General features: G+C 40.6%; 1 protein-coding gene across 10 annotated transcripts; it reads right to left on the bottom strand.

The window, feature by feature from the left end:
* Positions 1-90: 90 nt before the first annotated feature.
* ZNF84 (zinc finger protein 84) lies at positions 91-24933 on the bottom strand. Of its 10 annotated transcripts, none has more exons than XR_008650052.2 (6): positions 24636-24827; positions 20401-20605; positions 14005-14131; positions 13222-13317; positions 2933-6418; positions 91-340 (listed from the first exon to the last, which is right to left on the bottom strand). XR_008650052.2 is itself a non-coding variant. In XM_063614788.1 (6 exons), exons 3-6 carry the CDS (start codon positions 20413-20415, stop codon positions 4440-4442), a joined length of 2217 nt encoding a protein of 738 aa, XP_063470858.1. In that variant the 5' UTR covers positions 20416-20783; positions 23179-23329; positions 24636-24827; the 3' UTR covers positions 91-4439. The 10 variants fall into 10 exon arrangements, 8 of the variants coding, with proteins under 8 accessions (XP_063470858.1, XP_063470859.1, XP_063470860.1 ...); XR_008650053.2 differs by having other exon boundaries at positions 2949-6418; XM_063614788.1 differs by adding an exon at positions 23179-23329 and having other exon boundaries at positions 91-6418; positions 20401-20783.
* Positions 24934-27959: the final 3026 nt, after the last annotated feature.

Genomic DNA, 27959 nt, shown 5'->3' with positions numbered 1-27959 from the left:
CAGTAACCACTTCCAGAGAACAAGTTACGACATAGCCTGATTTCCTCTGTTAGAAATACTTGGGTTGTAACAAACACAACTTGAGCCAGATGAAGCAAACATGAGAATTTATTAGGATATTTGGAGTATCTCACAGAAGAATTCAACAATCAAGACATGAAAAGGGCAGAGGTGGACCTGGACATGAAGACCAAAAGAACCAGGTACTGGAACACAATCGGGACTCTTTCTTGATTTTGCTTTCATGATGGCTTCATTCTTCTCTCTCACTGCAGACCATGTTTCTCCATGGCAGAAAACAGCCACTCACTGCACCCACATTTAAATATAGCTTGTGATGCTAAAATTACATAGACAAAAGAGATAGTCCTAGCTTTCTAGAAGCTTTCTAGTGGGAAAGATAAAACATGCAATGAATATATTATCACAGTGCGAAACACACGTACAGGTTCATATAGATTCAATAGGCATTAACAAGGAACAAGGGCATTTCAATTGCAGATTTGCAAAAACGTAAGTGATAATAGATATCTCAAGGAACTACAAGTTGTTCACAGAGGCCAGAAAATATTGCATAGGAGGAAAAAGTTTTCAGAAATGACAGATAGGCATTGCTTTGTACAAAAGTCCTTGCGTACCATAAGGAGAATGTTACACTTTATGTTACACAATAAAGCCACACGATATTTCAACATGAGGCATGTGTAATCAGGGTTGTATTTAAAAATAATCACTATGTATACATGTGAAAAATGGACTGAAAAATGATAGCAAGGTGCAGAAAACGTGCATACATCTGCAAGGGTTATGGTTGGTTAAATTTATCAGCAGTTAGGCCAGGGGTAGGTGTTGAACATCTGAAAGCTTATTGGTACCTGTATAGACTAGTAAGACCTCTGAAATTGACAACCTGGACATAGATTGCTGGAATGACCAAATGACTGCAAAGGTCTCAAATGCAGATTCCAAATGCCAACTGCTGTAGATTTTGCTAGAAAGTTACTTTTGATAAATATGGCATTCTGTGGGTGCATCTTATGTCAACATTCTAAAAGTGATGTTCCTGAAACTAAAGTATCACAAATATATGGACCCATAGATAATGATGTCAGATCCTGCAAGAAAAAGCCACACAGAAGGCAATCCGGGTACAGGTCTCAAAATTCAGTCTGGACCTTAAGGAAAACCCACTACTTAGTAAAAGGAAAACAACCTAAATTGTCCTTTGTAGAACTGTGCACAATTCCAGGTCAGTGGGAAAATCCAGGCCGTAAGAGAACAAGAAAAGGTGATGCTTCCTGTATTTGGCCTCCTTTAGCATGCTATCTCAATGTACCTTATTGTGCTCCATAAAATCAAAAATAAATCCACTCTAAAACTTTCTTCTTGATGTAGAATTTGTGGTAGGAACCAATAAGGGGCAATGCAGAGACATAGATTTGTGGTTTACAAGGTAATTTCAAAAACACACTAAAAAATCTCTAATTTCAGAATCAGAGCTCTCATGACACTTTAGATGGTGAGTTCCAGTGATTACTGCACAATGTATTTGAACCTCTGCATCAGTTCTTAACTAGACCTCTGCTGTCAGCATCAATCCTCCCCATAACACCTGACGTTTAGAAAAAAATGTTTGTTCTTGGGCAATCAATAGGCTAATGTTGAAGTTCCATTATCTAGTGTAGGAAGTATCAGGTTTAACTGCTTAATAGTTAATGGAATAATCTAGAATTTCCAAGACCTAATGAATCAATCTCTGGGATTGGAAAGAGGATGACAGATGGAAAGAAAAAATAGGGCAAAAATCACAAAGTACAACATCACCCTGTAACTGTTCATTTGCATTAGTTGGTCTTCCACGTCTAGTAAATTGAATTTGAGATATTAACAAGTAAGAAGTTCTTTTTCTTTTTTTGAGACAGAGGCTCACTCTGTCCCCCAGGCTGGAGTGCAATGGCACGATCTTGGCTCACTGCAACCTCTGCCTCTCAGGTTCAAGTGATTCTCCTGCCTCAGCTTCCCAAGTAACTGGGATTACAGGCACATGCCACCATGCCCGGCAAATTCTTTTTGAGTAAAGACAGGGTTTCGCCATGTTGGCCATGAACATGTTGGTCTTGAACTCCTGACCTCAAGTGATCCACCCTCCTCAGCCTCCCAAAGTGCTGGGATTACAGGCGTGAGCCACTGTGCCCAGCCAGGAAGTTCATACGCTTCAGTATGAAAAGTTGGAAAATTAGATGCTTTAAAATTACAGCATGGAAAGACAGAATTATTTGGCTGTTGAACTGGTATGCTGGTTTAGAAAATTATTCTCATTTACTTAAAATTCCAACTTTCCCAAAATGTTGCAAAATCAATAATTAAAGGAGAAAATACTGTTTAAGGTAAAGGTGCGAAATACCATACTGACACAACAATTTGAACATAAAAGGAGAAGTCTTGAGTTAGTTTCTAAGTTTGCAATCAAGCTCAATATTGGACTTTTCTAAATTTCATCAGCATACAAAAAATATTAACTTTGCCAAGCAACATTACTGAGAGAACATTACAAAATCCTTACTTAGCTAAGGGATGGTTCATGCATTTTTATGGAAATATACTTATATAGTAAGTTCTCAATGTGAAGTTTTCCATGGGGATAATGCAACTAGTGAAACAAAGTCAAATACATTTCAAATGATAAAATGGAAATTTTGTTTCCTTATACAGATAGTTCCTGACTTAAGAGGATGTGACTTAGTTTCTCAACATTACAATGGTATCCATACAACTATTATTTTTCACTTTCAGTATTCAATTACATCAGATATCCAACATCTTTTTATAAAATAGACAATGCATTAGAATGTGTTCTGAGAATGTTTAAGGTAGGCTAGGCTAAGCTATGATGTTTGGTAAGTTGGGTGTATTAAATGCATTTTTTACTTACAATGTTTTCAACTTACAATGGGTTTATTGGGATGTAACCCCACTGTAAGTCCAGGATCATCTGTACTTTTCCAGGGACCACAGAAATTTGCTAGAAGATAAAATAGGCGTCCTTGAATGTCAAAAATGTTTTTCCAGCACAAAATTCCCTAATATTTTACATCTTCAGAAATGTGATTAATAATTCATTTATCCATCTAATTTTTACAAGATATTTTATGCAATACAAAAAGCATAATAGCAGCACAAAATATCCATGATACTTTATCACAGTAAATTAAAATAGTGGCATTTGGGTTACATATCACTCAAGATACATATATATATACTATATGGAGGCACCTTACTAAATGAGAAAAAGATTTGATACAGCACTACTTTATTTCGTTTAGTTTGGGTGTTGTAATGTAGTTCACACATCTTTATTTTGCTCATTCAGTTATATATTACTATGGTTATTCTGTGGTTCCTGCCTTTGCATATTTATTTTATATAAACTGTTACTCAGACTCTGAGGATGCATAAGACTTACATAATGTTGGCATCAGTTACTGAATAGAAAGGTCCGTAAAAACAAAAGACCCCTTATGTATGTCTATAAGGAAAAAGAAATGGGTTATCACTTAAGGTACTTATTCATGTAGCCATGTTACATGAGTTTCCATTTTTTATATTACTGGTAAAAAACAAAAACCAGTGGTGTGTAGTGTTGTCTTCACAGACATCAGAGGCACTAAAAGGCGTATGCATTTCATACTCCCAATTACATTAAATTATATGTAAGTCCAAAACACAAAACATATGTGACACTAGAAGATAAGCCACAAATACCACTAACAAATGTCTTAGATGTTTCAATGACCAATTTATTCACGTATTTTTAAAACTTCACACTTCAAAGTGAACATCTGTCAACCACTTAGAATTGGGTATTTTTGGTACCCATGTCTACAAAAAGTGTATGGCTTCCCTTGACAGTACTATATTGAGGGGCAAGTGTTCCCAGTGTCTTTAAATTGTTAGGTTCTCCATAATATGAATTCTCCAAAATACAAAATAGTCTGGTTACTTGTTGCACTGTCCCATATTTAGTGCTTTCATAGAACTTCATTCCTAAGGGCATTTCCTTATGTACAATGAACTGTCATTTCTTCAAAATATTGCCTCATTTCCTGCATTCATGGGGTTTTCCCTCATCCCCAGTGGGAATATTTCTAATAGCTTAAGAGAGTTGACTTCTGGAAGGCTTTTGGATATTCACAGGATTCTTCTTTGCTGTGAATGTTCTACTCCATAAGGCTTGACTATGGTTTTAAGAGTTTTTGAGATCCACTGCATAGGTTCACTCTACTCCATAAATTATGGTCAGCTTTCCATATACCACCTCATTTAGAGTTCTCATCCTCATGGAGTACAGACACCCAACACGATGTGACTGTCTAAAAACGTTATCATAATTGCATTTCCTGAAGTCCGAGATAATCTGTCAAAGACTATTAACTGTATTCCTAGGATTTTTTTACTGTATGAGTTCTCTGATGATTGATGAGCTGTGACTTCTGTGAGAAAGCTTTCCCACATTCAACGCATTGATAAGGCTTCTCTCCTGTATGAATTCTCTGATGATTAACCAGCTGTGACTTCTGAGAGAAGGCCTTCCTACATTCACTGCATCCATAGGGTTTCTCACCCGTATGTGTCCTTTGATGTGGTATAAGGTGTGACTTCCGAGAGAAAGCTTTGCCACACTCACTGCATTCAAAAGGTTTCTCTCCTGTATGTATTCTCTGATGATTGATGAGACTTGACTTCTCCCTGAAGGCTTTTCTACATTCATTGCATTCATAAGGTTTTTCTCCTGTATGAGTTCTCAGATGTCTAATTAGCTCTGACTTCTCAAAAAAAGCTTTCCTACAAAGACTGCATTCATAGGGTTTCTCTCCAGTGTGAATTCTCTGATGGGTATTTAGCTGTGATTTCTGGGAGAAAGCTTTTTCACAGTCCCTGCATTCATACGGTTTTTCTCCAGTATGAGTTCTCTGATGAGTTGCAAGACTTGACTTCTCACCAAAGGCCTTCCCACATTCACTGCATTCATAGGGTTTCTCCCCTGTATGTGTCCTCTGATGTGATATGAGATGTGACTTCTGACAAAAGGCTTTCCCACATTCACTGCATACATATGGTTTTTCTCCTGTATGAATTCTCTGATGATTAGTGAGACTTAATTTTTCACTGAAAGCTTTCCCGCACTCATTGCATTCATACGGTTTTTCTCCCGTATGAGTTCTCTGATGTCTAACGAGCTGTGATTTTCTGCTGAAGGCTTTCCCACATTTACTGCATATAAAGGGTTTTTCTCCTGTGTGTGTCATCTGATGTGATATGAGATGTGACTTCTGGGAGAAGGCCTTCCCACACTGAATGCATCCATGAGGTTTCTCTCCTGTATGTGTTCTCTGATGATTAATGAGACTTGACCTCTCTCTAAATGCTTTCCTACACTCGCTGCATTCATAGGGCTTCTCTCCAGTATGAATTGTCTGATGTCTAATAAGCTCTGACTTCTCAAAGAAGGCTTTTCTACAATCACTACATCCAAAGGGTTTTGTTCCTGTGTGAGTTCTGTGATGTGTAACGAGTTGTGACTTCCTGCTGAAGGCTTTCCCACATTCCCTGCATTCAAAAGGCTTCTCACCGGTATGAATTCTCTGATGGTTAATGAGATTGGACTTTTCACTAAAGGCCCTCCCACATTCATTGCATCCATAGGGTTTCTCTCCTGTGTGTGTTCTCCAATGTGATATGAGATGTGACTTCCGGGAGAAGGCTTTCCCACATTCGCCACACTCATATGGTTTCTCTCCTGTATGTGTCCGCTGATGGGATGTGAGCTGTGACTTTTGGGAGAAGGCTTTCCCACACTGGCTACAATTATAAGGTTTTTCTCCTGTATGAGTTCTGTGATGTGTAATAAACTGAGACTTCTGGGGAAAGGTTTTGCCACAATTACCACAGCCAAAGGCTATGTCTCTTATATGTCTGCTCTGATGTTTAATGAGACTTGGTTTCTTACTGAAGCGCTTCCTACATTCACTGCATTCATAGAGTTTCTCCCCTAAACGATTTCTATGATATATGATAATCTGTGACTTTTTATAGCTCTCTTTATATTTATCACAGTCATAGTATTTTAACCAGGTTTCAGTATCCTCAGGCTTGGAATGGAGAAAAAAATTATCAAACACATTAAAGTCATCTGATTCTGCTTTTCCATAGTCTCCTTTTGGAATAAGCAAATCTAAATGATGTTTTAAAATCAATCCATCTAAGTCACCTTCATTGTTTGATTTCCTTAAAGGAACAAAGTTCATGTTCAGATTGAAATTTTTTCCAAATGCATCACATTCATGACCTCTTTTTATAATTTTAAGCTTGTCTTGGTTATCCTGGTGCCACATCATGTTACCATCTACTTTCCAGACTTCTATAAAGGAAACAAAAAAAAATCTGTTTGGTTGTGCTTTCTAAAAACAAAACAAAACAAAACAAAACAAAACTAGAAATGCTATGCTGAGGGGTTGGCTGCTTTTAAGGCTTAGTTTCCGAGTCTGAAATAAGTCCCAAGCATAATAACTATCTTCTAGGTATTGCAAGGAAATGCTAAAAACAGAAACAGGAAACTGACTGGAGATTAAGTCACCTTTGGTTGTTGACAAATATGTTTATTAAATGGGGAATGTGAAAAACACCTGAAAAACAATGAGAAGCAAAGAAAAAAGGTTGGAAGAAGCTTTGACCCAATGTTTTGAGTAATTAATTCACTCAATACTTTCTGAGTATATACTATGCCCAGGTAGTGTGTGAGGTACTAGAGACACAAGAGAAAAAATAAGTTCCTGTAGGCCGGGAGCAGTGGCTCACACCTGTAATCCCAGCACTTTGGGAGGCCGAGGTGGGCGGATCATGAGGTCGGGAGATCGAGACCATCCTGGCCAACATGGTGAAACCCCGTCTCTACTAAAAATACAAAAAATTAGCCGGCATGGTGGTTGGCACCTGTAGTCCCAGCTACTCAGGAGGCTGAGGCAGGAGAATGGCGTGAACCCGGGAGGCGGAGCTTGCAGTGAGCCGAGATCACGCCACTGCACTCCAGCCTGGGTGACAGAGCAAGACTCCGTCTCAAAAAAATAAAAATAAAAAATAAAAAAATAAGTTCCTGTCATTATAAAATTTACACTGTAATGGAAAAGATAAATAATATTTTTAAAACAACAAACTATATACTGTAGTAAATACTAAGAAGAAAACGAAAATATTTGAAAGAATAATTAGTCATTTCAAGCTTAAACAATGAGAAATATTTTGCGTATTGTTTCTCATTTCTAAAGTGTTAAACTTGCCATATGCATCTTCACATTACTATTAAGAAAGCCACTTAATTCAACACATTTTCAAAACCATATCATCTTTCATCTAAACTATTCAGGCACAGAACTTTAAAATCCATGTGTACTTTCACTAAAACTATCCCAAGACCCAAGTTCCCATTCTAAAAATAATCTGACAGTTTGACAGTCATTTGTTACATAGCTCTATTTCCATTATCCTTATGATATAACCATTTATACTATTGTAAGTGAACTTCAAAATATGTATTTTTTGAGATAGGGTCTTGCTCTGTCGCCCATATTGAAGTGTAGTGTTGTGATGCAGCCTCAACCTCCCAGGCTTCCAGGCTCAAGAGATCCTCCTACATAAGCCTCCCAAGCAACCAGAATACACAGGTGTGCAACCACATGGCTGGCTAATTTCGTTGTTTTTCTTGTAGAGATAGGGTCTCCCTATGTTATCCAGGCTGCTCTTGAACTCCTGGGCTCAACCAATTCTCCCACTTTAGCCTCCCAAACCAGTAAGACTTGGTCTCTCCCAGAGTCTTGGGGTTTCAGGCATGAGCCAACATGCTGGGCCCATTTTTCAATAAAAATCTACATTTCAAATTTTTTGTGAGGTTGTACCCAGAGGTAAGAAAGATAATCAGTAATGTGAAAACATTCTACAAATTTAAATGTCAACTGAAGGTAATATATTTGTAGGATTATATGGTGGAGGTAGAATCAACAAGATTCGCTGATGTATTTGGTACGGAGAAAATAAAGGGAAAAAGAGAATCAAGAATTACCCTTAGGTTTGGAGTTTGAACAATTTGGTAGATTATAGTGTTTATGAATTGAGGAAGACTGAGGGAGAAATATGAGGGTTAAAATCAAGACTCCACTATAAACATATAAATTTTGTTTTTTGAGACAGGGTCTTGCACTGTCACTCAGGCTGGAGTTTAGTGGTGCAATCATAGCTCACTGCAGCCTTGAACTCCTGGGCTCAAGTGATCCAACTCAGCCTCCTGAGTAGCTGGGACTACATGTGCATGCCACCATGCTCAAGATAATTTTTAGAATTTTTTTGTAGAGATGGGTCTCACCATGTTGCTCAGGCTGGTTTCAAACTCCTAGGCTCAAGTAGTCCTTCCACTTCAGCTTCCCAAATTGCTGGGATTACAGGTGCAAGCCCCCACAATTGACACTGTTAGGCCTAATATATTAATTTTGAGATGTATGTGAAGTTTCAATAAAATGGTATCAGAAAATATGGGTGCAGAAAATGAAACATCTATAAATTAAACTTACATTCATGTTATTTTAAATGTTATCAAATTATTGAACTATTAATACTTAAGTATGTGTTTTAAATTTACATCTGCCTTCCCCCATCTTTATTTTTTTCCTATTAGAAAAATGGAATTGCCTTATATTTGGTCATTTGTGGTGTATCCCAAATAGTCCCACTCTCTCCATCACTTTCTCTGCTATATTCTAAACTATCACATTACCTCAATGAAATACCCTTCTACTTGGTTTCCTTGCTTCCAATTACATTTTCTACTTGGCAGTCAGACTAAACTTTGATAATTCTAAATCAGATTTTACTTTTCAAAATTTCTTGACTCAATTATAAGTCCTTTGTATTGCCTACAAGTTGAGTATGATCTAGTTCCCATGCTCTCTCCAACTTATCTGTATCTCTCAGGCATACTGACCTCAGCCACATGGGCTTCCATTCCGTTTCTAAAAGTAACTAAACCATTTTCTGACTTAACATATTCTTATTTATCATTCCTTTTGGAGACACTTTTCCCCATGCTCATTTCACATCTTTCATGTCTACAATTAGTTTTCCCATGTCATTCTCTGTTATGGACTAAATGTGTCTCCTCAAAATTTGTATATTGAAGCTTAACTCTCAGAATGGCTGTATTTGGAGATAGGACCTCTAAGGAAGTAAGGTTAAATGAAGTCATAAGGGTAGGACCCTGATCAAATAGTGTTATTGTCTTTACAAAAATAGATATGAGGCCAGGCACACTGGCCCACATCTGTAATCTCAGCACTTTGGGAGGCTGAGGCAGGCAGATTACTTGAACCCTGGAGTTTCAGAGCAGCCTGGGCCACACAGTGAAACTGTGTCTGTACAAAAAAGAACCTGTTTTTAATTAGCCAGGTGTGGTGGTACACACCTGTGGTCCCAGCTGCTTGGGAGGATCACTTGAGTCCAGGAGGTCAAGGCTGCAGTGACCCATGATTGTGCCACTGCACTCCAGGCTGGGTGAGTGAGACCCTGTCTCAAAAAAAGAAAAAGAAAAAAGAAACCCCACAAGAGATCTCCCTCTCTCTTTCCATGAACACACCAAGGAAAGGCCATGTGAAGACACAGTGAGAGGGTGGCTGTCCACAAGGCAGGAAGAGAGCCCTCCCCAGAGAGATTACTCACTCTTTCTCTCTCTCTCTATGTACACACTGGGGAAAGGCCATGTGAACACATAGTGAGAGGGTGGCTGTCCACAAGGCAGGAAGACAGCCCTCCCCAGAAAAAGATCATGGTGGTACCTTGATCTTGGGACTTTCCATCTCCAAAACTGAGAAATAAATTTCTGTTGTTTAAGCTCCCCAGAATATGGTATTTTGTTATAGCAGACTGAGCAGACTAACCCATTCTCTTATCTAATTTATTTCTGTAATAACACTTAGCAGGATCTGAATTTTTTCCTGCTTACTTAGTACCCTGTTCTTTTTTTGTCCTCTACCAAGTAAACACTATGTTGGCAGGAAATATATATCTCTAATGCTCTAATATACCCATAGTACCTAGCACTGTAACTTAAAAATAAAAGAAGTCAATAAATATTCTATTTTATCTGAAGCAGTCTGGATAGAAAAGAGCATCAGGACCAAAACTACCATCCACAGAAAGCCCTGCTTGCAAGACTGGCCCTTGGCTGGCATCTGAGAACATGGGTTTCAGGAATGTCCCTACTATTTCCTAACTGATAATTACTATGCCGAGACTGTATACAAACAATATGATCAGCACGTGTTAGGCAGAGAATACCTACGTGACCAGCTCCCAGTAAAGACCTTGAGCACTTATCTCTAATGTCTTTCCTGGGCAGAAACATCAAACACATGCGTTACTATATTTTTGCTGCAGAGGGATAGTAAACTTTGACCCTTACAGGAGGGAGGGAGCTTAGGAAGCCCGCACACAGGTTCTTCGAGACTCTGCCTGTGCCTTTTCCATTTGTGATCCAGCTGTGTCCTTACAGTGTCACTGTAATAAATCTCAGTCATAAGTACAAATATGCTGAGTCCCGTGAGTCCTTCTAGTGACTCTGAACATAGGGGGATCTTGGGGACTCTGACACACAGCCTCCATTTGTGTAATCTTGATAATTAGCTCTCCACTGCCTTGCAATAAAACATATGCTCAGTGTTTTAAGTGCTCAATTTTTTTAAAAAAGAACACAAATATCTCATTTTCTTAACTAAGTGTTATGCTTCTGCAACTTATTTTCTGGTCTTACTTTGTAATCCTTTTCAGTAAAGGATTAAACCCACTAGGTGAGTGGATCTCAACTAAAAAGGGCACATAAAAACAAGAAGTTTCTCAAATTACAAATCCCAGTCTTACCACATAAAACAAAACAAAAAAAAAAACAAAAAAAACAAAACAAACAAAACACAGGCATGGTGGCACACACCTGCAGTCCCATCTACTCAGGAGGCTGAAGCAAGAGGATCACTTTAGCCCAGGAATTTGAGGCTGCAGTGACCTATGATCACGCCAATGCACTGCAACGTGGGCAACAGACCAAGACCCTGTCTATAAAAACAAAGACAAGGCTTTTGGAAAGAAATTTATCGAATATCACATGTTCTATAACTAAAGTGAAGACATTTAATTATAAGCCCCTGCCCCTATGTGTACAAACAAAGCTCAGGGACCAACCTTCTAAAAAATATTATATATACTATGATCAGGTCACAGATGGGACTTCAGAAAAAGCTGAGAAAAATTTAGGTTGGGGTAGTAAAGAAACATTTCATAAATATGAATGCAGTGAAAATCAAGTTCCTATGGAAAGGATTAAGAATTTCTAGGTAACTAGTATAATACCATCAAAAGTTCAAGATGTTACATATCTGAAAACACTTGAGAAATGTTTAAATGAAACTGACCATGAATGGGAGGAAGGAAGAAATGACTGAATAGGCAGCAATAGAGTCATACTATGGAGGTCCCTGAAAGCAGAGATTACAAGTCTGTAGCAGATGCTACCACTGCCTCGCCCATACTCTGACATGATTCCTACCCGAGGTACTCACAACTCTCTACCCAAGAACTTTCTTGAGCTGAAAGCACAAGATTGGTCTGTATGCAGGGACCCCGGACATTCTGGATACTTACTATGGCAGAGCAAACCTCAAGACTGAGAGATGGGAGTTAGTACATAAATACCTGGGCTTCCTGGTACCTCAGAGTGTCAAGACTGAGGAATATTCTCACAGTACCTCAGAGGCACTCAGGAGAACTGAGCATCCACCACCCACAGCAGTAGTCGGAGCGTCAGCCCATCCTTCACTGGCATTAATGCCCCCAGCACTTCCATGGTCTGACTTGCCCATTCTCTCACTACATTTGTGGGGACCATGTCCCCAGTAAGTTCTTACACTCACGTAAGTATCTGAGGGTCTGCTTTTGAGGTAACCTGAAGTAAGTCAATGTCAGAAAGTAGATAATGAGTAAAGAGGTTCAACTGATCAGAGTAGTGTGGCATGCTTTAGGAGATAAAATATGGTGGCATCATTAAGATAGCCTGTAAAATATTAGAATCTGGATCTATCCAGCAATTTGACAACTTCAGAAATGAGACATTATGGACCTAGTTTTAAGTGGAAGTTGAGGGAGGAAGGCTTTAAAAAGATACTTTCCCAATAGAAAAAGAATTTTTAAACAACATGAAAGGATGGTAGAAAGGGGTTATTCAGCCATGTGCAGTGGTTCACACCTGTAATCCCAGCACTTTGGGAGGCCAAAGCGGGAATCACGAGGTCAGGAGTTTGAGACCAGCCTGGCCAACATGGTGAAACCCTGTCTCCACTAAAAATACACAAAAAATTAGCCAGGCATGGTGGCATGCGCCTGTAGTCCCAGCTGCTCAGAAAGCTGAGGCAGGAGAATCTCTTGAACCCAGGAGGTGGAGTAGTGAGCCAAGATTGCACCACTGCACTCCAGTCTGGGTGACAGAACAAGACCCCATCTCAAAAAAAAAAAAAAAAAAAAAACCACAAGAAAGGGATTATTCATATACTTCATGGTGTCTATAGAAAAAAACACAAACGAACCTAATTTAAAAGGGAGGATAAGGATAAATTGGGAGAAATGATGGCTCCATTTTCTAATATAATGAGACTGAACAGATCGGGGCTTTTGGGCATCAGAGAACCCAAATTGAAGACAAAATCAAGATGCTTCAATGTACAAATGGAGGTGTCTTTGACCACAGGGGAAGGAGGGACTGAATGGGATCAAACATATGAGAGGACAGAATACCAAACAAGAAGTCAAGGTCCTAGATGTTACAGAGAATAACGTCATGGCCAAGATAAGCAGGACACATTTCATTTTAAGCTACAAAGAAGCTACGTCTAAATGTGACTTACTTGAGTAGCTAATGTCAATTGTTCTGAGACACCACCAAAGGTTTAGAGATTTTGAAAAGAGATCCCTAAAGCACATTTCAGAGATGCCAACCCATCACTGACCAGCCAACCCATCAATGACCAGCCAAACCATCAGTAACCAGCCTACCCGTCACTGATCAGCCCACCCGTCACTGACCAGATGACACGGGGCTTCTGCTCTCTCCCATCTGCCTGGTTCTCATACACTCACCTGGAGAATCTGAACTTGGAATTTCTCCATCTCCTACCCATGGCTCTTCTCCTTGCTCCAATTTGAAGATGACATCTGGTTTCATAACTTCATACCCTGTTAAGGGAAAAATCACAACGGCCTTGGGCCCAACCGCTTGGGGTTTAGGGCCTCTAAAGATGAGCAAGGTTTCACATCAAAGTTGGTCTGATGAAGTTGTACCTCAACAGAGTAAGCAATTCTCAAAGTTACAGTAACGGTCTCCCTTGGTGGCTAACAGGGTCTAGTACAAAGCCACTGAACACTTCAGAGGCTCTGGAGCCAGTAAGCCTGGGTTTACATCCAGGCTCTTTTATTAATTTACTAGCTGTTAGTTCTTAGGAAAGTTACTTAACCTCTCTTGGCCTCGATCTTCTCATCTGGAAAAATGGATAATAACTGTACTTGCCACATAGGATTGCTCTGATGACTAAATGAGTTGATATACGTAAAGCACTTGGTATAAGATGTCGCATACAGTAAGTTATATGCATTAGGTGCTATCACTACTGCTCAAACTACTACTCAAACTATTACTACTTAAGTTTCAGAGGCTGCATAACAAACTTACGACTTCATTATTGAAAGGTGAGAACCAAATACTTCCTTGGTGTCATAGTCCAAGCAATTGTGATCTAAGTTTCAGGTCTAAAATCATTAAAAATTTCAGAAGCCTAGCTATAGGCTTCTGAAACTTCCCAGCAACTAAAAATAAAAGGCAATGCATTGGGCATAGTCCAAGGTCCTCAAGAAAGCTTTTATTACCCAGTGACACTAGGCTGCTGTAGTTCTCCAACATCACATCCTTGTATAAATTCTTCTGAGAGGGATCCAGTAGCTGCCACTCCTTTTGGGTGAAGTCCACAGATAAATCGTCAAATGAGAATGACTCCTGTAAGAGCACAATCCTGGTAAATCTGAAGCAGTTAACACTGTATGATGTGAGAAAAAAATATTGGAGCTTGAGCACTTCATTCTCATAACAAGTTATACAAAATGCCTACTATGTCCCTACCTTTGCATATTTTGTGTGATAAAATGTCATTGTGCATTCTTCCATCCTTCCATTTATACAACTGTTTTAACCTAAAGATTAAAGAGAGCCTCTCCAGAAGAAAATGATGTTTGTTTAGGAACAGAGTACTACCATGAGAAGACATGTGCCACAGTAAACTACATGTGTATCCAGGGAGGTAAAGAAAGACGAAGGTGTCTACAGCCATTACGGTCATACCACCCTCAAGGCGCCCGGTCTCGTCTGGTCTCGGAAGCTAAGCAGGGTCAGGCCTGGTTAGTACTTGGATGGGAAGAAAGACAAAAGTTTTTAAAGGAAAAAAATGAGGTGCATCACATAATTGTTTTGAAACAGTTATCCTTGGCTACAAAGATCAATAACAAGGGTGACACCAGTCCAAAGCTGGACAGGCAGCTGCTGGGCAGATGTCCCAATAAAAGTATTTTTTGTGTAAGGCTTCAATGGCCTTTGTACAAGGCTGTGGCTTTTGCAGTCTTTTGTGATAATTTTTATCAGGCATGCAAGTAGTGTGAGAACACTTTTTTCACAGGCTTCCCAAGCTCTACCTGTAGGGGTTAAAAAAAATTAACACTAGTGACTGACTCCATTTTGATTCTGACAACTTTCACAGAAGACATGCAAACTGGAATAGGTGACTTTAAACCCCCTGAACCACCAATAAAATCTTCACTGAACCTCAAATTTGGCACTGGAAGAGGTAGTAGCAAAAGAAAGAAAACAGGATAGGCAAGGTGGCTCACACCTATAATCCCAGCACTTTGGAGGCCAACGCGGGAGGATCACTTGCGCCCAAAAGTCTGAGACCAAACTAAGTAATATAGTGAGACCTTGCCTCTACAAAAAAATATATAAATATTAGCTAGCTATGGTGACACATGCCAGTAGTCCCAGTTACTTGGGAGGCTGAGATGGGAAGACTGCTTGACCCTGGGAGGTCGAGCCATCAGTGAGCTGTGATTGCACCACTGCACTGCAGCCTGGGTGACAGAGTGAGACCCCATCTCAAAAACAAACCAATACACTAAAATACCAAGAAGGAAAATAATAAAATAATACTCTCAAAAGTCACATTGTCTTACAGAGGGCTGCAAATACGCACTTACAAATAAAATAAACTTATAATAACTACAAAATAAAGGAGAGCACAGTGTGGATAAAAAGCAGGCAGCACTTCACTCTATTTGAGTGTAGAGTTAGGTTCTATGGAAAAGGTAAAATTGAAATGGGTTTTAGAAAATTAGTTGTTTTCCACAAAAAAAAAGAGGATGCAAAGACATTCTGGGAGGCAGCAGCTCTGATTTAAAAAAACAAAAAAAACTGTGAGGACATCAGTCTGACAGGATAACAGGGAATGGGATAGTGATGAGATTAAAGGCCACCAGTGGGGGCTGGGGCAGGATGTGGTTAGCTTAGCTAGGACACTTTCTTGTTGCCAAGTTAGCCATGAAAGACCTTACAAGAAAGGGAATGATAGAACCAAACAGATTTTAGAAAGGTGACTAGATTTTGGATCAAGATGAATTCCTGTCTCAAGGTCTCCTAAGATAAAAAGAAAACAAAAGCACACATCTTTTAAAAATCTAGAATGCCACTGGAAAATCAAAAAATAAATTTGACCCTCACAGCACACGATACACTTTAAGAGGAGTCAGAGAATTTGAAGACAGATCAACAGAAACTGTCAGTTTTGAACAGACAGAAAATGACTTAAAAATGAACAGAGCTCACGACACTATCAAATAATACCAAAGACTCTGATGTGAGTGTCATAGGAGTCCCAGAAAGAGAAAAGAAAGAGCATGGTGAAAATAAAGTCTCAAGAAATGACAGCTGAATATTCTGTAAAACTGGCAAAAGATATAAACCAAAAAATTCAAGAAGTTCAGTGAATGCCACACAATAAACATAAGGAAATCCATACCCAGACACATCATAAATGGCCAGAAAGAAAAAAAATCACATCACTTAAAGGGAACAGCAATTCAGATAACTGCAAATTTCTTTCTTTCTTTTTTGAGACAGAGTTTTGCTCTGTCACCCAGGCTGGCGTGCAGTGGCACAATTATACCTCGCTGTAACCTCTGCCTCCTGGGCTCAGGTGATCCTCCCACCTCAGCTTTCTGAGAAACGGGGACTACAGGTGCATGCCACCACACCCAGTTAATTTCTATTTGTTTGTTTTTGAGATACAGTCTTGTTCTGTCACCCAGGCTGGAGTGCAGTGGCCCAATCTCGGCTCACTGCAACCTCCGCCTCTCAGGTTCAAGCAATTCTCCTGCCTCAGCCTCCTGAGTAGCTGGGATTACAGGCACCTGCCACTACGCCCAGCTAATTTTTGTATTTTTAGTAGAGATGGGGTTTCACCATGTTGTCCAGGCTGCTCTTGAACTCCTGACGTCAGGTGATCCACCCACCTTGGCCTCCCAAAGTGCTGGGATTACAGGTGTGAGCCGCTGTGCTCGGCTGAGAGTAAGCAAATTAATGACTGTCTTAGGCTGGGGTAGGAAGAGGGATTGGCCAAAAATGTCACAAAGATTGTTTTGGGGTGAGGAAAATCTTCTAAAACCAGACTGTGATGATGGTTATACAGCATAAGTTTACTTAAAAATCACTGAATTATACATTAAAATGGTGGATCTTATGGAGGTCATACTTCAAGAAAGCTGTTAAAAAGATATTACAAACTTGTGCCAACATACTTGACAACTTAGACAAAATAGCTACATTCTTTTTTTTTTTTTTTTTTGAGATGGAGTCTTGCTCTGTTGCCCAGACTGGAGTGCAGTGGCGCAATCTCAGCTCTCTGCAACCTCTGCCTCCCAGGTTCAAGCAATTCTCCTACCTCAGCCTCCCAAGTAGCTAGGATAATAGGCGCCCACCACCACGCCTGGCTAATTTTTTGTATTATTAGTAGAGACGGGCTTTCACTATGTTGGCCAGGCTGGTCTCAATCTCTTGACCTCGTGATCCACCCTACTTGGCCTCCCAAAGTGCTGGGATTACAGGTGTGAGCCACTGCACCCGGCCAAATAGCTATATTCTTTGAAAAACAATGAACCCAAAGTAACAAGAAGAAACAAAATCTGAATTAATCCTGTAACTCTAAAGAAACTGATTCCACAATTTAAAACTTTCCCTCAAAAAAAATGCAAGATCTATGTAGTTTTAGTGGTGATTCTTCCAAACATTTACTTAAAATGATCTGGCCAGGTGTGCTAGCTCATGCCTATAATTTCAACTATTTGATAGGGTGAGGCAGGAGAATTGTTTCAGGCCAGGAGTTCCAGACCAGCCTGGGCAATATAGTGAGAACCTGTCACTACCAAAAAAATAAATAAAATAAAAAATAAAAAATTTAAACTAGCTGTACTTAGTAATATGTGCCTATAGTCCCATCTACGTGGGAGACATGTTTGATTCCAGGAGTTCAAGGCTGCAGTGAGCTATGATTGTGCCACTGCACTCTAGCCTGGGTGACAGAGTGAGACCATGTCTCTTAAAACAAAAAGAAAAAAAAAATTATTGCTGATGTTTTTGTTAATATGAAAAATCTGATCAAATCTAAAGAAAAATCATTAGAACTAATAAGTGAGCTTAAGAAGTTCCTGGCCAGGCGTGGTGGCTCGCACCTTTAATCGGGAGGCTGAGGCGGGTGGATCACGAGGTCAGGAGTTCGAGACCAGCCTGACCAATATGGTGAAACCCCATCTCTGCTAAAAAAAAAAAAAAAAAAAAAAAATTAGTTGGGTGTGGTGGCACACCTGTAGTCCCAGCTACTTAGGAGGCTGAGGCAGGAGAATCGCTTGAACCCGGGAGGCAGAGGTTGCAGTGAGCCAACATTGTGCCACTGCACTCCAGCCTGGGCAACAGAGTGAGACTCTGCCTCAAAAAAAATAAAAAAGTATACAAAGTCAATATGCTAAAATATAGCGTATTTCCATGTTTTGGCAAGAAAATTCTTTCAAATAACAAAATTTCAGATACCATTTACTGTACAAATGGCTAATGGCAGGTCTGGGACAAAAAGATTAAACCTGTGCCTTGATAGAGTCTGTCACGCTGGAAAGCAGTGTTCTAGCTGATCAAGAAGAAATGATCAAAGTAACATGTCACCATTTTGCAACTCCCAATGAAATAATCCATCTATGCAATGATCATTTAAAAAATGTTGGCCGGGTGTAGTGGCTCACACCTGTAATCCCAGCACTTTGGGAGGCTAAGGCAGGCAGATTGCCTGAGCTCAGGAGTTCGCGACCAGCCTGGGCAACACAGTGAAACCATGTCTCTGCTAAAATACAAAAAAATTAGCCAGGCGTGGGAGCGTGTGCCTGTAGTCCCAGCTACTCAGGAGAATCGCTTGAACCCGAGAGGTGGAGGTTGCAGTGAGCCGATTTGTGCCATTGCACTCCAGCCTAGGTGACAGAGTGAGACTCCATGTCAAAAAAATAAATAAATAAAGAAGCCACCTCAATTGGGGGAAGGACTGCAGTTGCAAGTGCAGTGAATGCCACAAAACGTGAAGTGAAAGAAGACAGAAGTGAGCATACACTACAGCAGACAAAATCAAATATAGTGTTTAAGGATGCACAGATAGGAGCAGAACTATAAAGTCAGGGAATGGTGACCAGAAAAGGAACCTGGTTACCTCTGTCAGGAGGAAGAGGTTGTGACGATTGGGAGAGGGCACATGAAGGGACTCATCTGGGCTAAGAATATTCTATTTCCTGACCTGAGTGTTGGTTTCATGCATATTCCACTGATAACAATTCATCAAACTGTATTTTTTAAAACGTACTTTTCTGCATGTAAATTAGGCCTTACAGTTTAAAAAGGTAAAAAGTAAATAATTATGGTCACGAAGTCCTGCTCTGGCATTCTACCCTTGGGACATACTCTGAAGAATGCTATGAAAAATGCCGTAAGGTTCATGTGTTTATTAGCGTTTCTCTTGAGAACATTACCCACCACAGTAGCCCCCACCTATCCACAAAGGAGATGTTCCAAGACTCCGGTGGATGCCTGAAACCAGACAGAACCAAACCCTATAAAGCCTGCGCTTTTTTCCTACACATACATACCTATGGTGAAGTTCACTTTATTAATTAGGTACAGTAAAAAAAAAACAACAATAATAATAAAATAGAACAATTATGACAACATAGTGTAATAAAAGTTACCACACACTGAGACTATAACTTCTGCAGTTTGAGGTGTGACGGCAGAATTAGCATGTATTTACTTTTCCTTCTTCGCAACTTCATGAATAGATTTGTTCTTACTGTAGATCTTAGCAACCTCAGCCTATATTTTTTGTTATGTTGAGAACTTTCACCTTCTCACTTAAAGCTTCTCTTTGGTATATCCGAATTACTAGCATCACTGCTTTTATGTCTGGGAGCCATTATTAAGTAAAATAAGGGCTACTAAAATACAAACACTGCAATACCATGAGCTGATCTGACAGCTCGGATGGCTACTAAGTGACTGACAGGTAAGCAGCATATACAGCATGGATCTGCTGGACCAAGGGATGAGGCAGGTCCTGGGTGGGACGGTAGAGGAGTTCATCATGCTACTCAGAACAGGAAGCAATTTAAAACTTACCAATTGCTTATTTCTGAAATTTTCTATTTAATATTTTCAAACCATGGGAAATTGGAAAATTGAAACTGCAAAAAGCAAAACTGCAGATAAGGAGGAACTACTGCATATCTCTCATTCATAAGACTTCATCAAGGAAAAAGAAATGGACACCCGATAACCAAGAAATATTTACTTCCTATGGACAATCGGTTTGCTTTTACTTTTAAACTATGCAAAGCATATAAAAGCTCACATTTCTCTATTACGACTACCAAAAATTTGAAAACAAAGTTTGCAGCTCAAATGCAGTAATTATGTAAGATGTTATGGCTTTAAATACGCTATAAATACTCAACCCTAAGAACCTGTCATGGTCCAGTAGTTAATATATCACTGTGCTAATTTTGTTCCAATCCTGATCATCTATTCTGAGGCTATTTTCCTCTGATTTCTTAACTATTTAAACTTTTCTTTTTCACTGGAAGGCTTATACATCTCTTCTAATTCCCTGGGAAAAAATAAGAACTCAACAATCAACTCACCTGTAACATGGTCATTTTCTGCTGCTGTACGAGATGATCAGCAAGGCTGAGATCGGTTCTACTGTGCGTCTCTTCTGCTTCTGCCCCAAAACTGTGGAGTGAGATCTCAGCTAGGTCTTCTACACTGAGAATGAATTCCTGGTTCCAGGAACTCCTTTCTTATCTCACATGAGCAGGCTTATTTGTAGGGACCAGGATCTGTGGACTTCGGGAGAAATGTACTTCAACTGGTATATTCACATTGCACATGAAATCTCTTTCCCTCTTGCTAGGAACTTGGAATTCATGATCATCTAAGGCCAGAGGTACACTTGCTATATAACTGAAACACCGCTCTCAGGGAAACAGAATATAGTAAAATGGAACAGTGGAAGCCTAGGTCTCTGCAAACAGATAAAGAAATATCAGAAATAAAGTAATTGTGAGATTCACTCAATATTCACTGTGAACGCTGAAATGCAAATCAGTTTAACAGGTGCTGTTAGGAAAAACACAGTTTATATGATTTGTATTAAAACAGACTGAGTTTCAATCAACTTTTTTTCCTTTACCAGCTAGATGACTTTTGGCAAAAACAAACAAATTTCACCATTCTGAGCCTAGTTTCCTATTAAAATCTTCTATTAATATATCCTTAACTTTTGTCTGCCAATTCTATCCATTTCAGAAAGAAATGGGTTAAAATCTCACAATATGACTAGGGATTGGTCAGTTTTTCCTTATAATTCTGCTGATGTTTGGATTATATGCTTACAGCTATGTTGTTTGATGCGTCAAGGTTAAATAGGGGTTTTTAAAAATCATTGTTTAACAACGCTTCAGGCCGGGCGCGGTGGCTCAAGCCTGTAATCCCAGCACTTTGGGAGGCCGAGGCGGGTGGATCACGAGGTCAGGAGATCGAGACCATCCTGGCTAACATGGTGAAACCCCGTCTGTACTAAAAAATACAAAAAAATTAGCCGGGCGTGTTTGCGGGCGCCTGTGGTCCCAGCTACTCGGGAGGCTGAGGCAGGAGAATGGCGTGAACCCAGGAGGTGGAGGTTGCGGTGAGCCGAGATCGCGCCACCGCACTCCAGCCTGAGGGACAGAGAAAGACTCTGTCTCAAAAAAAAAAAAAAAAAAACAATGCTTCATACCCCAAATAATGCTTTTTGCCTTAAAATCTATTTTATCTTACATGAAGTCTGTAACATCAGCATTCTTTTTTTTTTTTTTTTTTTCCTTTGGTAGGGTCTTGCTCCCTAACCCAGGCCGGCATGCAGTGACACAATCATAGCTCACTGCAACTTTGAACTCCAGGCTCAAGGGATCCTCCTGCCTCAGCCTCCCAAGTAGCTGGAACTACAGGTTTGTGTGCCTCCATGCCCAGCTGTTTTTGTATTTTTTTTCTTTGTAGAGACAAGATCTCACTATGCTGCCCAGGATAGTCTCAAACTCCTGGGCTCAAGCGATCCTCCCACCTCAGCCTCCCAAAGTGCTGGGATTATAGGCATACAACACCACACCTGGCTTCAGCATTCTTTTGGTATTTACCTGGTATGTTATCATCTGTTCAACTACACTAAAAATCTCAGCATCATTATCTTTGTCCCTTATAAGCAGCTCAGAGCTCAAATTTATTGGTGTTTTAAAAAAAAAAAAAAATCCAAATTAGCCAGGAGCGGTGGCTTATGCCTGTAATCCCAGCACTTTGGGAGGCCAAGGCAGATGGATCACCTGAGGTCAGGAGTTCAAAACCAGCCTGACCAACATGATGAAACCCCATCTCTACTAAAACTACAAAAATAAACCAGGTGTGGTGGCAGGTGCCTGTAAGCTCAGCTACTTGGAAGGCTGAGGCAGGAGAGTTGCTTGAACCTGGGAGGTGGATGTTGCAGCGAGCCCTGCCATTGTACTCCAGCCTGGGGCAACAAAAGGGAAACTGTATCTCAAAAAAAAAAAAACAAAATCCAAACCAACAGTGTGTCTTTTAACTGACAGACTGATTTAATGTTTACTGTGGTTACTGTTTTTTTCCCCCTCCTTTCTTGCCTTCAAAGCCTCAATTTCTGTATTTGCTAAAACGGTGAAGATAAAGTAGACCTCACAATGGGAGTCTAAGAAACAAATGAGGTGTTAAAAGGAAAGCGACTGGGGCCTTGTAATAACAGTTACAGCTAACGTTCCAGTGCTTTCTGGATGTGAGACAATATACTAAGCATTTTAAATTTCACTCTTATGCACAACCCTATAAGGCATTTAACATAATCTCCATTTTACAGAGAGAAAACTGGGACAATGAGTGATTGTAAAATGTGCCTGTGATTGCACATTTAGTAAGTAGCAAAATTCAAATGTTAATTCTCTATCCCGCTACGTTCAAAGCATGAATACTAAAGTCATATTGTCATTTGTGCAAATCTACATGCACAAACACACACAACATAAATCCTGGAGTCAGCTCCTATTCCCATGCACGCATTCAGTCACTAATTCCCACTAAAATACAAATGAAGGACGGCCTGCCTCAACCCTGTATCACACTAACAAGCAACACTTTAACTTCTTTTTCATGCCTTTTTGTGGTTCAAACTTCAGTGCCAACTCAGAAACACACAGCAGTTTCTCCCAGTTATACAAGAAATGACTACTTTATACCTTAAATTGTGATAATACATAAATCTTAGAACAAAAGCTGGCACACAGTCATACGAAACATATACTAACTATAATTATTATAAAAGTAAAATATAATGGCAAAATATAAAAAACATACACAAGCTAAATAAGAACTATTACCTATGATCTCACCACAGGTAACCATTCTTGAGATGATGGAAACTATTGTGATATTTTTCATACAATGGAAGCATATGGTCATATTTAAAAACTGTTTTTTGTTTTTTTCCCATTATGTGAAGAACATCTTTCCAGGTCAATAACCTTATTTCTGTAAGATATCAACAACTTACATAAAATAACGAAAAAATAAAATCCTACTCATAATTGAAAAAATACATAAAATATGTAGGAATATCAAGACCCATATGAAGCATACTAAAAACACCAATGAGAACTATAAAAATAGAATTAAAGAAATTTATAATTCGATTTTATTCTGGGATAGGAAGACTTCATATTGTGAAGATAATTTTACCTCAAATGATTTATATAACTCATTCAACTCCAATCAGAATCTCAAAATTCTAAAGTTTATGTGTAAGAAAAAAGGTTCAAGAACAATTCGGACACTTTTTTTTTTTTGACAGGGTCTGTGTTGTCCAGGCTGAAGTGCAATGGCATAACCATAGCTCACTGCAACCCTCAACTCCTGGGCTCAAGTGATCCTCCCAACTCAACTTATAGAGTAGCTGGGGCTACAGGCATGCCCTACGACACCGGGCCTGGATGCTTTTGGAAATACAAAACAATGAGTGTGAACAGGTCCACTGTAATAAATATAAATTATAATCATTATAACATTTGACACTGGCTCCAGAGAGGTTATACAGATGAAAAAAAGCAGAACTGTCTAAATATGCAAGAGTCAGCATGTAATAAATGTAGCATTTCAAAGCCATCAGTAAAACTAAATTATTTAATGAATATGAGAATATTTGAAAGAAAATAAAGGTAGCTATTTCATACAACTACTTCCAGTGGGCTAAATTTTAAAATAATGGAAACCCTAAGAACGTCTTAAAAAAAAAACCACAGGTGAATGAATAAATGTATAATTTGAGGGGCGATTTCGCTACACCATAGAAAAAACAAAAGTCATTTAAAAAATTTAAAAGTCAGTAAATGTAACCATTGAAAAATACAGGGCCAGGCATGGTGGCTCACACCTGTAATCCCAGCGCTTTAAAAGCCTCCTTCGATAGCGGCAGAGCCAGGCTGCGGGTGGATGCGGTCCAGCAGGGCAGCCGCTCCTTAGGGCCACGGCACGGCAACTGGGCTGGCCCGCGGTCGAGGCCAAACGCGCCCGAGGCCGGCGCCTCCACGCCCGCCTGAAAGGACGCCCAGGAGCGGCGCCTCCGGAAAGGCCGTACCCGCCTCACAGCCCAGAATCCGCGCGGCTCCGCGGCCCATGACATCTTCAAGACCCGGCCCAGCCCCAACCCGCCCCAGCCCCGCATCCGCGCGCGGACGTCCAGGGCCTTGAAGCCGAAGCTCCCCGCGGCCACTCCCGCGCGCCTCCCCCGCCATCCCCGGAGCCCCGAGCGCCGGGCCCGCAATAAACGCACTGAACTCACAAAAGACGCCGCCGCCGAGTCGCGCCCGCGCCCGCGCGCCCGTGGCCCCGCGATCATGTGACACCACCCGTCCCCGTGTCCCGCGCACGCGCCCGAGCCGTCGGCTTTTGTGCGCTCCCGGGCGGCTCCCAACGGGCCGGGACGAGTCGGGGACTGCACACGCGCACACTCGCACGCACGCACACGCGTACACTCCCCTCTCACGTGGCAGCGAAGGACAAAGAGGAAGAAAAGGCCACCTGCAAGCTTTGCCACAAGTGCATGTGCTCATGCGCGAAGGACGGAGCCCGGCGAACTCAACTTCCCACAGTGCCCCGCGTCCGGAAGTGCCTGTCGCCTGGAGACGCAGTGACGCCAAACGGGCTCACACGGTTTTCTGAGAAACATAAAGGGAAACCGAATCCACCAATATTTTTTTCTTTTTTTGAGATGGAGTATCGCTCTGTCGCCCAGCCTGGAGTGCAGTGGCGTGATCTCGGCTCACTGCAAGCTCCGCCTCCCGGGTTGACCCCATTCTCCTGCCTCAGCCTCCTGAGTAGGTGGGACTACAGGCGCCCGCCGCCACTCCCGGCTAATTTTTTGTATTTTAGTAGAGACGGGGAGTCACCATGTTGCCCAGGCTGGTCTCGAACTCCTGAGCTCAGGCAGTCTGCCCGCCTCGGCCTCCCAAAGTGCTAGGATTACAGGCGTGAGCCACCTCGCCCGGCCCACCAGTACTCAATTGGTTTGACTTCAGTTGAGGAAACCAGGAAAAATTTAAATATATTTATGGAAAGAAGGTAAGAAATTAACAGAAAAAAGTTGATCCATAACTCGAGTCATAGGGAGAATTATAGGTAAGTCATGACGCTTATGACAGCGAGATGGGGCCAGGGAGATTGAGGAGAGGGAGGAGAGAGATGAAAAAAGAGAAATAACCACAGACACATAGGAAATTGAAAGAAAATCCGCTCTATACTAATAAATTTGATTATTTGTGACACAAATGATTCTCCAGGACAAGATGGGCCAAATTTGACCCAATTTTATCCACAATTTGAAGACAAATTCTGAGATCCTTTGCCAGAAAGCATCATAATGAGTTGCTTAGTGAATTGCTTCAAACATCCAGTGATTAGAGAATTCTTAGATTTATTCCCAGAGGTAGAACTCACCAGTGAAGTACTGGCATAAAAACAGGCACATGGACCAATATGGAACAGCATAGAAAGACCAGAAATAACCCCATGCATATACAGTCAACTGATCTTCGGCAAGTCAACTAATCTTCTGTCAAGAATACACGATGGGGAAAGGACAGTTGCTTCAATAAATAGTGTGAGGAAACCAGATATCCAAATACTGTTACGCAAAATATCTCATTGCCCGATGTGCACAGAAGCCAATACTATGGCACCAGGCGTTTGAGAAAAGAAAAGCTTAATTGCGAGTTGACCAACAAAGTGACAGGAGTTTAGTTCAAATCTGTCTCTCTGTGCTGCCCTTAAGGCAGCACTTTTGTGAAAAAAGGTTTAGAGGGTGGATTCTGGGATTCACAGGTGAATGGTGAAGGAAAGAGAAGGTCTGGAAAGTCCCCGACCATGTGCAGTTGTTTCTTCAAGCCTCTTCTTGGGTCCCATGTGCAAATTAAGGTAGAGTTAGTGTGAAAAGTGCAGTGGAAATTCAGGCTGCGACATCAGCAAGCTCATTCTGTATGGACTCTGGTTGGTTATGATTTCAGTCAGTTGTATTATCTTACAAACGGAGTTTCAGCAAACTGTTTCTTATCTGCCATCCTGTAAGCTCAAGAATTTCTGTTAGCCAGACGTGGTGGCTCACGCCTGTAATCCCAGCTACTCCGGAGGCTGAGGCAGGAGAATCGCTTGAACCTGGGAGGTGGAGGTTGCAGCGAGCCGAGATCGCGCCACTGCACTCCAGCCTGGGCGACAGAGCGAGACTCCGTCTCAAAAAAAACATTCGTTACTCACCGGTTTCTTTAACTCTTTGGGGGCGTGGTTTCACAACTTTTTTTTTGAGACAATCCCTCACCAGAATCTAGGCTTTTTCTAACCTGCTCCTCCAAACTCTTCCAAAGTCTGCCCATTACCCACTTCCAAAGCCACTTCCACATTTTCAGGATTTATTGTTAGCAACAGCCCCACTCCTAAATACCAATTTTCTGTCTTAGTTTATTTTCTGTTGCTGTAACTGAATACCTGACACTGAATAATTTATAAAGAAAATGAATTTATTTCTTACAGTTCTGGAGACTGGGAAGTCCAAGATTGAGGGACACTTCTGGTAAGGACTTCCTTGCTCGCAGGACTATCTGCAGAGCCCCAAGTCAGCCCAGGGTGCACACTGTGAAGGGGGATCAAGCAGCCGAGCCCATTTCTCTCTTTCTCTTCCTATAAAGCCGCTAATGCCCACCCTCATGAGCTCATCTAATCCTAGTTACCTCCCAAAGGTCCCACCTCTCAATTGCCATAGGCAGCTTTCCCACTCTCCTAACACTGTTACAATGGGGGTTAGTTGCAACGTAAGTTTCAGAGGGGATAGACATTCAAATCATAGCAGTATATATCCAAAATAAATAAAAAGGTATCTCAGTGATATCTGCACTCCCCTGTTCATTGCATTATTCACAATAGTGAAGATGTAGAAACAACCTAAGCATCTATCAAAAGATAAAGAAAATGTGGTATATGGACACAATAGAATATTACTTGGCCTCAAAAAAGAAGAAAATTCTGTGATTTACTACAACGTGGATGAGCCTGGAGGACATTATGCAAAGTGAAATACAAATAGAAATACACGGATACGGAAAGAAGATACCACACAATCTCATGTAGATGTGGAATCTTAAAAAGTTGAACTCATAGGAACAGTGAAGAGTGGTTACCAGAGGTCAGGTGGCAAGGGTGGGAAATGAGGAGATGTTGGTCAGATGTTTTAAAAAGAGAACACACTTGGCAGTTATAACATGAATAAGTTCTGGAGACCTAATGGACAGCATGGTGACGACAGTTAATAATGTGTTGTACGCTTGATATTCACTTAGAGTAAGTCTGAAATACCCTCATCACACATATCCAAAAGGTAACTATGTGAGGTGATGGATACATTCACTAGCTTGATTGTGTCAGTCACTTCACAATGATATATATATCAAAAGATCCTGTTGTCACCTTGAATAGATACAATTTTATTTTTTTCTTTTCTTAAACATTTTATTGATTTTATAGAGGGATTTCTTTTTTTGTTTGCATTTTTCCAGCCATTGGGAGAGTGGCTGAGTACTGAGTCTATCACTACTTGGATGATACAGGTAAGACTCCAGAT

The sequence above is a fragment of the Symphalangus syndactylus genome, chromosome 13, assembly GCF_028878055.3.
Source record: "Symphalangus syndactylus isolate Jambi chromosome 13, NHGRI_mSymSyn1-v2.1_pri, whole genome shotgun sequence".
In the NCBI taxonomy this organism is placed as follows: Eukaryota; Metazoa; Chordata; class Mammalia; order Primates; family Hylobatidae; genus Symphalangus; species Symphalangus syndactylus.
Note: the sequence above shows the minus strand (reverse complement) of the source record. Positions and strands in the feature narration are given on the sequence as shown.